This window comes from Brachycentrus maculatus, unplaced genomic scaffold (genome assembly GCF_059751285.1).
Source record: "Brachycentrus maculatus isolate JH-2025_06_01 unplaced genomic scaffold, ASM5975128v1 h1tg000046l, whole genome shotgun sequence".
In the NCBI taxonomy this organism is placed as follows: domain Eukaryota; kingdom Metazoa; phylum Arthropoda; class Insecta; order Trichoptera; family Brachycentridae; genus Brachycentrus; species Brachycentrus maculatus.
In genome coordinates this window covers 1,029,975-1,044,090 of record NW_028280800.1, presented here as the reverse complement: position 1 = coordinate 1,044,090, position 14,116 = coordinate 1,029,975, and the positions used below count along the sequence as shown (strand labels likewise).

The 14,116-nt window shown below is 33.7% G+C and overlaps 1 protein-coding gene across 1 annotated transcript; it reads right to left on the bottom strand.

Annotated features, from left to right (window-relative positions):
• Positions 1-913: 913 nt before the first annotated feature.
• Rab9 (RAS oncogene family member Rab9) lies at positions 914-12,879 on the bottom strand. Its single transcript, XM_088277589.1, has 4 exons — positions 12,341-12,879; positions 6,108-6,308; positions 2,946-3,082; positions 914-1,713 (listed from the first exon to the last, which is right to left on the bottom strand). Exons 1-4 carry the CDS (start codon positions 12,548-12,550, stop codon positions 1,587-1,589), a joined length of 675 nt encoding a protein of 224 aa, XP_088133715.1. The 5' UTR covers positions 12,551-12,879; the 3' UTR covers positions 914-1,586.
• Between the last annotated feature and the right edge of the window lie 1,237 nt (positions 12,880-14,116).

The window sequence follows — 14,116 nt, the reverse complement described above, 5'->3', positions numbered from 1 at the left end:
CAATTAAATATTTGGCTAAATATTTAACTAAGAAGGCTGAGAACCTTACTACAACAAGTAATGGTCTTAGAATAAAGAGACTGTGTTGTACGGAGGTTGCGACATGCAATAAAAAAATAGATTTCCTTACAGAGATTCATTAGAAAGACATTGTATAATATATAAAACTTTGCATTGTATAAAACTGCTTCTGTCAAACCGCTTAAAAGTACATGAATAAAATAAAAATAAAGTATACAGACAGCATGGGTACAAGTACTTAACTAATCTTTTAAAATTTATATTGTTTTTTTGTCTATGGTTATTTTTTGCATTGATTGCATCTGGTATTACTATACTTGGTAGATACTTGCAAATTCTGTGTCTATCATTTGAAAGACTGAAAATGTAAATATTCAATGCCATATATACTTTTATACGAATAAAAAAGATAATATATACATTGAAAGGTACAGGTACTTCAAGGTACTGTTATATTAGTAAAACTACAGAAATTCAGACTCTTAATTATTTATATATTGCTCACTCCTTTCAAGAACGTCATAAATCAAAATACTTGATTTTTCAGGAGAATGTTTTTAAAGTTTAAAAATATAATACAATGTATTAAAAATAAATATCAAGCCACTTACTGAACTTTTTACTATGCAACAGAGCTTTTTACTATGCAACAGAGAAAACCTGAAGGTTTTTTCCCCATTTGAAAAATATTTAGTATATGTAAAAAAATAATTAAACAATACCCTTTCTTCAAAATGCAAAAACAACACTTTCTGCCCTGTAGCGGGTAAATATTAAATTAAAAATATGCCTCTTTTGCTGGGATATAGTACATTTTCTGGGCATTCTGAAAACATGCACAACTGAAAATTGACGATTTTTGATTTATGATGTTCTTGAAAGGAGTGAGCGATATATCATAAGCGTCTCAATAGAGATGAATCATATATTTTTTATACAAAGGGGATATGGAGGCCAGAGAATCTTAGTGGTTATGACCTGGCACTACCTGGCAAAAAGTTTTGTTTAAAAATTGTATAAATTCAATATTATACAGTTCAATAGCCATTTCCATTAGCGTTTTAGACAGTGTTAATATGGAAGCATGAAGAGATGTCTCTTGTAATGATTATGATGTATTAAAGTAAGTAAACTTTTGCTAAAAACATGCCAGGCAGCAACTTTTAGAGCATGCTAAAAGAATATTAGTGGTCTTGGACTCTAAATCTATCTGCCTTGTAAGTATTTACAAGACATAAATGTGAGATAATTAGATCAGTAACACATTTGAAGTTTATGACATTTTGAGTGTGTACAAATACTTCTTCACAAATCTGGATTATTTCTGGAGACATCTTTTGGAATAGTGGTGATACACATGGCAATTTTTGCTAAAAAAAATCACAGCGCAAAACATCCCTATATTAATATTAATACCTGCCAGAAGTTCAGGTTGCTCAAAATCATGCAAAAAAATTATAGTAGAAGTTTAAGAATTATAGTTTAAGTCTTTACCCATTATAAATATTTTTAAAAAAATAATAACTGCAATAAATTTGAATACTTAATTCAATTAAACAAAGTTGTTAATTGGAAGAACCTAAGCAGCAAGAGTTTCTACTGCTCCTAGGGTTGGTCCTGTTGAGATTCACTGTGTCGGTGTTGGTCAGCGCTTGGTGCTCCCTTTCCGCCATTTTCTCTGATGCTGTCCATCTGCAAATTACAATACGTTGGTAACTAAGCAGTTGCGGATTTCACTGATAGATGGCTTTAGTTAAATTCAAATGACAGCAGATAAAAGCTACACGACCTGTCAGGATCAGACTGATTTGGATATTGTTTGTCAAGTGTTTGTAAGATTGGCAACACTTGTTCCTGTTTTCACACAAATATATTTTTAACATTAGTTACACTCAAAACATTAGAAAACATCTTACTTAAAATAATAGAAATTACACTATGGCTATAAAGTTGATTGTTATAAGTTTAAACCAAAAAATAGGTAGAAAAACAAGTTGAAACATAAAAAATTGAGAAATATTAATTATTAATTTCCTTTCTTGTTTAATAATAAAAACATAAATGGATAATGTGGGTAGATCTGAAATAGATTGCACCATTCGGCCGTGTCATATTTGATTGCATGTCATGAACAATTTTCTTCCATTTTTGATTTACAATTCCTTGGTTTAACTACTTCTCCAAATTTATCGAGACACATCGCTCACTCCTTTAAAAAATGTCGTATATCAAAAAACTAGATTTTTCAGATCGTTTTTAAAGTTTAAAAATATAATCAAATGTATTAAAAATAAATATCAAGCCACTTATTGAACTTTTTACTGTGCAACAGATCTTTTTAGATAAAACCTGAATGTTTTTTCTCTATTTTAAAAATATTTAGTGTATTTAAAAAAATAATTAAACAATACCTTTTCTTTAAAATGCAAAAACAACAATTTCTGCCCTGTATCGGGTAAATATTTGGTTAAAAATATGCCGCTTTTGCTGGGATATAGTACATTTTCTGGGAATTCATATATCAAAAATCGTCAATTTTCAGTTTTGCATGTTTTCGGAATGCCCGGAAAATGTACTATATCCCAGCAAAAGGGGCATATTTTTAACTTAATATTTACCCGCTAGAGGGAAGAAAGTGTAGTTTTTGCATTTTGAAGAAAAGGTATTGTTCAATTATTTTTTTTAAATATGCAAAATATTTTTCAAATAGAGAAAAAACAGTCAGGTTATACCTAAAAAGATGTATTGCACAGTAAAAAGTTCAATAAATGGCTTGATATTCATTTTTAATATATTTCATTATATTTAAAACTTTAAAAATGATTTCCTGAAAAATCAAGTTTTTCGATATGTGACGTTGTTGAAAGGAGTAAGCGATATGATGAAACGTAAATAAATAAATTGACAATTTAATGAGTACCCACCTTTGCACAGCCAATGTGAAGGCTTGTGTCACATTGCTGGCGGTTTTGGCTGAAGTTTCTATGAACGATGATATCCGTTGCTGATTGCACCAGTCCGCCAGTTGCTCCGCAGTCACTTCCCGTGGTGTTACATCCGACTGAAAAAAAAAATCATTTATTTTAGAAAAAATAACCTATAAATGTATCAAATACAATAGTCTCTCTTTGTATCTGCGGGTAAATCAATATCACATTTTTGACATCTCAACACAGATGAAGAAAAATATGAAAGTCTGGGTTTACAGGGCTTGTTGCACATGTCGCTCATTCCTTTCAACAACCTCATATATCAAAAAACTTTTCTTTTTTTTTCAGGAGATCATTGTTAAAGTTTAAAAATATAATAAAATGTTTAAAAAATAAATATCAAGCCACTTATTGAACTTTTTACTGTGCAACAGATTTTTTTAGGTAAAACCTGAAGGTTTTTCTCCATTTGAAAAATATTTAGTATTTTTTTTAAATAATTAAACAATACCTTTTCTTTTCGATTTTTGAAAAGAGTGAGTGATGCGTAAAGTGATCACTATACACACATGCACCATTCTACCCCTGATTGACAACCACACTACTCTTTTAATTTTATTTTGCAGGTAATAATTTGGCCAGTTATATTATACATGCCGCTTCCCCGCAGGGGTAACGAGCATAGACTGTTTAAGTGATCGTTTTAAGTTTATGTATTAATTTTATATCAAACACAGATTTTTTAAGTCTACTAAGTTGTATTTTATTAACAAAAACATATAAAAATTATATTGTGACAATTGTTTCGCCTTGTTAGGGCATTATCAAACGAATGTTGATTTTAAGTGTCATAGGACACATCATAAGCCCTGTAAATACCTAAACTTCTATATTTTTCTACATCTATGTTGAGATGGAAATGGGCCGGTCCCATAGCCAGAATGACCGACGACAGATGGACGAAACGCGTTCTAGTGTGGAGACCGAGAAACCAGAGGCCTCAAGGACGTCCACCGATGAGATGGGTGGACGACATCAGGAAGTTTGCTGGGAGACAGTGGATGGGGACGGCGCAGGATCGGGAGGAGTGGAGGCGGAAGGGGGAGGCCTTTGTCCAGCAGTGGACCTCAACGGGCTGATATGATGATGATGTTGAGATGTCAATTGTAATAATGACTCCTAAGTGGAGAAAATCGAGATTTGTGAACAAGTATTTGGACACACTGAAAACGTTGTGAAATCAACATTGTTTAAAGAAAAAAACTGGTTTTTCAATAGTTGATCAATCATCTTTTCAAAACCTGACAAATTCTGATGGTGTGTATGAGGAGATGCATGAATGTGGAAGAGGCGAGGACTGTTTGCAAAGACACATTGGCGTGGCATTCTATTTCTCTAACTACCCCTACGGAATAATAATAATAACAATCTTGGTTGATTTATATAGCGGAAAAGCAGTTCATTGGTTATTTAATTTTTTACATTTCATGAATAAAAAAATTAACATTTTTTTTTACAATTTCCAAAAAAAAACACCATTTTTTCATATTTTATGTATAAATCTTAGTCATAAAATTCAAATACTTTTTTCCATTGCAAAAACCAATTTGCGTTAAAATTTTATCATATATTTTATTTTAAGTTTAAACAATTCTACAATAAGTATCAGTGTTATCTAAGTAAATCAAGGTTTTCTTTCAAATAAAACTTAAATAATACAAGGTTAGGTACCCCAGATTATGCTATTGTTCAATATTTAACCTTGCCGTGGTGTTTTAAGTTTTTTTACTTTATGCACTGCTTTATGTGTGCTTTTACACTTAGTTTTTTTTTCTTACTTTTATATATTTTTTTACTAAGCATACTACAGCGTACTATCATACTACAAATTATCTGAATGAACTGCTCATTTGAGGTTATAATTTTAATTTATATTTATGACTAGTAAGAAACGGGTTTCGTCCGCCTCCATAGTGTAATGGTCAGCACGCTTGGCTACCGTACTGGAGGTCCCGGGTTCGATTCCCAGGGGGGGTCAAATAAATATAAGTGATTTTTTTCACTGTAATATTTATTCATTATTACCCTGAACTGGTACCTGAAGCGGAGGGCTGATCACCTTTCCTTCGTGTGTTAACGATCAAGATAACACTGCATTTATATGATGCAGTGTCCTATGCGCCATTGAGGTGCGGATAAGGGTTAGAGGAAGAAGAAGAAGATATAACTTGTTATCTGGATGATTCAGTATATGATCGGCTGCGCGAGAAGCCGGTTTTTACAAACATGTTAATAATCCTTGGCTCGTAATGCATGTTTGTGCTGAAACCTTTAGTGCGTGTTGGTCTTCGGATCAACCAAAAATCGCATGTGTTAAACATTTTGTATAGTTTTAAGTGTGTAAATGGTGCTATGGTGGTGAAGGGTGGTATTGTTTGCATGCTGTGGTAGTGATTGTCCTGACGAAGAGACAGGTACGTCTCAAAACTGGTAGACATAAAAATCTCGGTAAGTGATTATTTACTAATATTATTAACATTTTTGTAAAAAAAAAAAAAAAATATTTAGTAAGTACGATGACTCTGACCACGTAATCCTCCCATAAGTTGCAAGTTGCACAGAGGAGCATGGAGCGAATTATGCTTGGAATAACATTAAGAGACAGAAAAGGGAACGATTGGATCCGACGCCAGACACAGGTCTGTGACGTGGCAGAGCGAATTGCTTGGCTGTAAGTGGAAAGGGGCCGGTTGCATAGCCAGAATGACCGACGACAGATGGACGAAACGCGTTCTGGTGTGGAGACTGAGGAACCAGATCGGGAGGAGTGGAGGCGAAAGGGGGAGGCCTATGTCCAGCAGTGGACCTCAACGGGCTGATATGATGATTAATAATAATAATAAAACCCTTATCCGCACTCCAATGGTGCATAGGGCATTATTTCATATAAATGCAGTGTTATCTTGATCGTTTACACATGAAGGAAAGGTGATCAGCCCTTCGCTTCAGGTACCAGTCCAGGGTAATATTGAATAAATCACTTTTATTTATTTGGCCCCCCATGGGAATCGAACTCGGGACCTCTAGAAAGGTAGCCGAGCACGCTGACCATTACACTACAGAGGCGGACAGATATGATGATTAGTAAGTACTTACTTTGTTGCCAACAACGATGAAAGGGAAGTGTTCATTGGGTTCCGTTACATCGGCGTAGACCCGGAATTCCTCCATCCAGGTGGTGAGGTTGTTGAAGGAAGACTTGTCCTCGATGGAGTAGGTGAGCAGGCAAATGTCGGAGCCGCGGTAGAACGGAGTGCGGAGCGTCTTGAACCTCTCCTGGCCTGCCGTATCCCATATCTGCAATTAAATCAGTCAAATCGATGAGGCGAATGTAAGTGGAAAAAAGAGCAGAGGAAGACTGAGAAAAACATGGCACGATCAGGTTTGCCTAGTACTTGAAAGTGGTCAGGTTAGGAGTCGTAACAATCGGCGGGTATGTATGAGGAGATGCATGAACGTGGAAGAGGCGAAGAATGTTTACAAAGACAGAGTGGTGTGGCGTTCTATTCTCTCTGCCTACCCCTGCGGTGAAGCGGCGTGATTGTTAGTTAGTTAGTTTTTTAGGTTAATTTAACCAAATCAAACCATGATACACGATTTACCCACATCGAAGGTTTGATACTCCCAAGAATCAACAATAAATATGGGGGAGTCCAACACTGCAATATATCGTTCCAAAAATTTTTAATTTGTTGCCGACGGAGGTAAGAGATCATAATAAAATATAGAACAAAGGCAAAATAAAGGAATGGGTAAATGATCAAGAGTTAATTCTTTGAAAATTATAAAATAGTTTTTATTTTAATTATGTTTTTCATCATTTTTTGTGTGTATATTAGGTTAAAATAGATAAATGTATGTAAAAAGAACTCTACCGACAAGACACCTAAGGTGACTTGGTGTGTTTCTGCAAAAAAAAATATTTTAATTATGTTTGTAATATTTTTTAAATAAATGTATTATGTAAAAAAATTTAATTAAAATGTGACTGTTTATTTATTTATTTTTTATTACATTTCACTTCGCATTATTTTATGGAATGTAGATTCATTTACAAATACTTAAAACATTAACAAAAATCCCTCATGGGAACCTGTGCATGGACTTTTTTACATTACCTAATGTCCAAGTGACTTTGAAATCTAGCTATGGCTTATGCAACACCGCTTATCATGTTCTACTTAGGCTTCAACATTATTATTAAATGTTTTATAGCCTATACCTACTTAAATACTAATTTTAATTCATTTTGTCAGAAAAAAAAAGTAAAATCATGGTTTTCAACCTATGCCATGCCTTGTTGGGTATAAAACATAATTTCGACTAGCTTCCCACCAGTCTGATGACGTCGGTAACTACGAAACTCGGTCACTGGTAAAATAAAATATATGTGCCAAAACTATATACATTCCCACAATTTGTTATAACGCACATTTAAAAAAAATTGGCAAAAATGTTTTGTTTCCATGCGGTTGTTTCCCTTTCATACTATGAAATGCGTATGAACCGGGTCCGTACTGTGAAAAGCGTTATGTACGTACTGAATTATAACATATGGAATGTAATAAACAATATTGGAGATGCATGGGTTGAAATAAAAGAGTCAATAATGAAAGGGTCATGGATCAATTATGGTCACAAATGATGGGCGATTTCATAAATTCTGATGAAACTCCAGAAACCATCACACTTGAAATAGTTCACCTAATGAACAAAGTAAACCTAGATGTTTACAGTGAAGATGTTAATGAGTCATGAGCATGGTCACTTCGAGACACCCAATACGGTGCAAACTTGCAATCAATAATGAAATCATAGAGCAAGTTATGCAATTCAAGTATTTGGGTGTCCAAGTGTCCAGCAGCAATAACCTCTACAATGAGGTAAGAGAGCAAGCAAATAAGGCCTCTGCTGTAGCTGGATGCTAAAAAAATTTTGTATGGAGAAACAAATACATGCTGAAAGAGAGTAAGGTGAGGATCTATAAAACCTGCGTAAGACCGATCTTGACATACGGCACGGAAACAAGAGCCGACACCGCGAGAACAAAAAGCCTTCTTAGGACATCGGAAATGAAGACTCTACGATCCATTGCAGGCCTAACACTTCGCGACTGAGTTAGAAACTCAGAAATTAATAAAAAATCTGCGATGTTGTGCGATGGGGAAGAGAAAGAAGACGTTTCTAGAGAGATCATGCGAGAAGAGCGAGTTCGAATCGAGTGATGAGGGTGGCAGCAGCATAGGCGGGATCAGACCCCCAGGAAGACCACCTAAACGATGGAAGGATAGCTGGTCTTCCACCTCCCAGGAGCGACCCGAGAATGACAGGTCCTAGTCCTAAAAGAAGATGTTAATGAGATGATTGAATCTCATTCTGAACCCTTCAATAATGAATTTCTAATGGATCAACAAGAGAATGAAAGTAATATACAAATTGAAAGTAAGGAAGAAGAACCTGAAGAAAGCATCAAGACCTTAGCAATAAAAACTATGAACGAAGCTTTTAGGCATCTCGAGACATTTAAAAAAATTATTAAATTATGAAAAATTATATTAATAAGAACTCTCTATGAAGAAAAGAAAAAAAAGTAAAATACAACTAACTCTAGATAAGTTTATTAAGAAAATATAGTTTTTATTCAATATGTACTTAGTTAGTAATTTCAAATAAATACAAATTGTAAAATACCATTTTTGGTGTTTTTTTTATACATTTTTTTACATCCCTCTACTTAGGAACATTTAACTTTCACACACATTTTCAGGAACCAATCATGTGCGAAAGTTGTGGTCCGCCTGTGTTTATTTTTTTTTTTTTAAATCCAATAAATTTAATTTTAAAAAATATTTTCAACAATTCATTATTAAATTTAGTATTAAAAAATATTTAAAAACATATTATTTATCCATGACCCATAAAGGAATATGCATTTTTTTTTCTTTATAAAACCCCATTCAAATAATAATATAACATTTTAAGTGTGTCCAAATACTTGTTCACAAAATCTGGATTATCTCCAATTACAAAAAAAAAATACAAATAATAATAAATAAAAATTACAAAGAAGTATTCTCTAGTAGGATACGAACTGAACGACAAACATGTGTTCATTTGTGTATACACAAACAAAGGTACAAATTCCAATAGACACTGATAACAAAAGAATACATCCAATTTCCTGTATTGTCAAAGATACAGGATATACGGTTTAGTTTTGTCATAATATTATTTTGCAATCCATTAATTGATAGTCATTGGTGACCTGTTTATGACCAATACAAACAATCTGATTTGTTATTTTTTTGACATCTCATCAAAGATGAAGAAAAATATGGAAGTCTGGGCATCTACGGGGCTGATGACCGCCATAGGCTGGTTTAAATGATTACTTTACACACGTGTAACATTCACCAATTCTACCCATTATTGACAACCACACTACTCAAATTCTTGGAAGTTCTATATACATGAACCAATTTAGAAACCTTGTTATTGAATCACTAGAACTTCACTAGAGACATCTATTGGTGAGAAATGCCCAGACTTCCGTAAATGCCCAGACTTCCATATTCTTCTTCATCGTTGATGAGATGTCAAAAAATAATATGAAAATAACTCCTGTAATTGGAAATAATCCAGATTTTGTGAGCAAGTATTTGGACACACTCAAAATGTTGTATATCAACATGTCATATCGAAAAGTTGATGCCGAATCAATAAATAATATGAAACAAAGCCATGAATTTTTTATACGAGGGATTTAATTCACAACCGAAAGGGTTAAATTGGGCTACTTATGGAACTACTTAGGAATGCGTGTTAAAGGAATAATATCTAACTGATAGCTTGAAAACTATATAAGTGTATAAAGTTCGTTGCATTCACCTGATAAGAACTTTTAATATTTACATAAAGATGTATAGTACACAAATCAAAGCAAATATTTACATATAATTTATATTTGAAGCACTAACTTTGTGATTTTCCATTTTATAATTAAAATGTAACTTTGTTTTAAAATCACTAAAAATACTTTATTATAACTTAATCATAATGTCTACCAGTTTCATAATATATTACACACATGCAATAGAGGACTTAGATTGGATTACTTAGAAATATTAGAAATTAAAAAGGCAATTAATAATAATTTACAACTAATAAATACACAAGTAAATGATTTTGCTAAAAGTCTGTTATTAAATATGTTTCCAATCACTCATCATCCCTGATCCCTCTTGACTGTGACTGCCAATCAACACAAAAAAATAAAGCCACTTGAGATCTACCTAAGCTTTTTTTCCTAACCGTCAAAATATTTTGAATATTGTTTAGTAGATAGTGTTTTAGTATTAATCAGTCTTGATAAAGAAGCGGTTAGCTTCGAAACCGGTAGACATTATAATTACTAACTAACTAACTAACCATCACGCCGCTTCCCCGCAGGGGTAGGCAGAGAGAATAGAGCGCCACACCACTCTGTCCTTGCAAACATTTTTCGCCTCTTCCACGTTCATGCATCTCCTCATACATACCTGCCGATTGTTACGACTCCTAACCTGACCACTTTCAAGTATTTGGCATACCTGATCGTACCATGTTTTTCTCGGTCTTCCTCTGCTTCTTTTCCCACTAACATTCGCCTCATAAATTTGTTTTACCGTTCTTTCGTCACTCATTCGTTCCACATGTCCAAACCATCTCAACACACCTTTCTTAATTTTATCGATAATGCTTATATCAGCTTTGCATTCCTTTCTTATTTCACTATTCGCACATCTATCATACATCGTTTTGTCGCACATTCTTCTGAGAGATCGCATTTCGACTGCATTCAGTCTACTTTCATTCTTCTTTTGCCAACTCCTTGTTTCACTTCCATACATTAGAGTTGGAACCAGGACTCCATTGTGACATTATAATTAAGTTATAATAAAATATTTATAGTGATTTTAAAACAAAGTTACGTTTTCATTATAACAAATAAATACAATTTACTATATTTCGAAATGTAAAGTGACACTAAGTAGGTACCCATTTCACATAGATAAAGCTGATAAAGGAAAACAATTTGAGATTTATATGCTGTTTACATTTGAGAACTATATGAAGGGACAAAGAGATGGATTGACAGCTGGGAATTAACATCGCAGGAGGCTATCCATCTTAAAAATGGGCCACAAGGCCTACACCAAGCAGAAGAAGAAGATGAAGGGACTCGTGCAGTGTATAAGTTACACAAGCTTTTGCAAGCATGGGTCCAATCTCTTATGGGAAACCCGCTTCCATAATGCGGGTGCAAATTGTGCTAGCGCATGGTATGCGACCCCAAGTGTCGAAACATTGATGAAAATAATATTTTCATTAATTGATTCGGCAGTCACTTTGCGGTAATATCTATCCATTTTTAATTTAAATTTCACTTGGTAAATACCACTTTTTCTCGAAATCTATTGTGACACATGTTTCGATGCATTCCGCATCATTTTCAAACACCATATGTGAAACTAATTCAATATTTTAGAGTTGTATGGCTTTGAAGGATGAAGATTTGTATATAACGCTTTAAATAGTTTATAGGAGCTAAGGTCTGATCACTTTGCCCGTATATAATTACTGATCAAAATCAGGTTCAAATCACAGTGTAGTGTAATATAATTCACTGCACAAAGAAATACATGTACACAGCGTCCTTGAGGTTGTTTTTGACGAAAATGGCACTAAATAAATTTTTAAATATGTAAAATAATCACAAAAACATGCGCTAAGAGTGTCAGAAATGAAGAATCTTAGAAGCACATCTGGCAAGAGTCTACGAGACAAAATAGGAACGCCAGGATAAGGGAAATTTGCGAGCTCAAAGATGTCATTAAGTGGGAAGACATCAAAGGAGACAATGGTATGCACGTGTGAGGAGAATGGAGCCATCCAGACTCCCCCACGTTGCACTGTACGACCAACCCCAAGGTAAACGACTACCGGGCAGACCACAAAAGAGAATGATCGACAGCTGGGAATCGACATCGCAGGAGGCTAATCCCTCTTAAAAACAGGCCACAAGGCCTACACCAATCATAAGAAGAAGAAGAAGAAGTAAAATACGAAACATGGTATATAAAAGAAAAGAAAAAGACTATTTTACCATTCATCAAATAAAACAATTAACATTGAGAGTAAGTCCCTCTCCTCTAAATCTCTTTTTTGGAGAGGCACTGCGAAACTCAAATTATAAGTTTGCTATTTGTATAAACCGTACAGAAAATGTATTAAATTGTATTAAAAAATGTAACTATATTATATAAAATAAAATAAATGATTTGACTTACTTGCAATGTGTACTTGTCCCCGTTGATTTCGATATCCTTGTTCAGAAACTCGACGCCAATAGTGTGGAAACTGTGCTCGTCGAAGTTGTTGGAGACAAATCTGTTCATGAGACATGATTTTCCAACCCCTCCATCACCGAGTATCACCACCTTGAGTAGCGTGTTCTTGTTAGGGCTCCGCATGTGTGCTCTCCGCTGGGATTCGGACATTGTGAGACGCCAGCGTCGCTATCCATCCGTATCGATATGCAAACACCCGAACAATCTATTGTATCTGTTATTTGCCTATTGTTGACTCACACACTTCTAGATAACGACTGGAAACAAGGACTGGCACTGCGACGAAAGAGTCACGGGTTTTGGCGGTCATCTCACTAATGTACAAAAGTAATTATGTCGCGAATTATGCATGTTTAATTAGTTTTTAAACTGGAAAACTCTACTCGCATCGTATCACAGTATGACAGCAGCATGACATATGTCAAAATCGAGCGCGATCGGGCGATCCGAAAGTAGCAAATCATAGACTATATTTACATAGTTCGCAACCTTAGAAAATATGCATCTTGGTATTTAAAACTACTAGAAGATGATGACAATATACTTTTTATCTCTTTTTAACCTAACGATTTATTAGGTGTCGTTGTTTTTCTTACTCCAATGTTACTTTGCAATATTTTTGTTTGAAGTGAAACAGATATGAATAATCTTCAGAAACACTTATACCAAGCTTGCAGTACCTGGTAGTTTTTCAGCTATGACACGATTCATCTGACGCATACGAATTTGTATCTTAAAACAAAGAGCATAAGAGCTATTAGTAACCTTGATTTAAAATAAAAAATTAAAATAAAACATTTGAATGCTGATGATCAACGCCTTCTATATCAAATATATCCAGAAGTTTAAATTTCGCATTGTCAATCTAAGTATGTGGTGATTAACAAAATTTCAAACGTGTTATAAGTTTTACACACATTGCCTCGAATGGTCTTTCCTCGACAACCTTTATCACGATAGTAACAACACTAAACGCGCTGAAAAGTATGTAGTGTAAAGACCGCTAATATTTATTTGGAACTAGAATCTAGTTACTAGATATTCTTGAGACGAAAATATTTATAAAAGGCATAATATTTTTGCAGAAAAAAAATCACGTTTAACGAAAAAAGTTAAAATTGCAGGAATTACTTTACGAAATATCAAAACAAAGATTTTTGAAAAACATATTGATGATTATAAATACAGATATTTAAAAATGAGTTTTGAATTTGAGTATTATTTGCGTATTTGTCAAAGTAAAATATTTGTTTGTAAAATTATTTCGCGGCGGAAACTGATAGATTTGAATATTTGAAAACAAATTTAATTCCAAATTGCGGTTATTTTTTAGTGACAGGTATAGATAGTAACATCACTGTTGGAAAAAAAAATTGAATGAGAAAAAATCGATTGATAATATTTCTCCTCTTCAAAGGTATCTCGTATCATTCAACTTTTCGTATACTGAAAACGTTTCTGCAATTTCCATGGCAACGGAATACATAACTACCCATTTACACAATAAAATTATAGGTGGCACTGAATCAGACAATAAATTTACAGTTCTATTTTAGTTCAAAGTTTTGACAACAGATGCTAGGCACTCTTGCTTTGTTGTGATGTCTTAAAAAAACTTAAAATTTATAAACATTTATCTAAATATATTTTGTTAACAATACAAAATAATAAAACTAAAATACAAGGTTTAATTTTGTTGTTCTAATTTATGTTTCA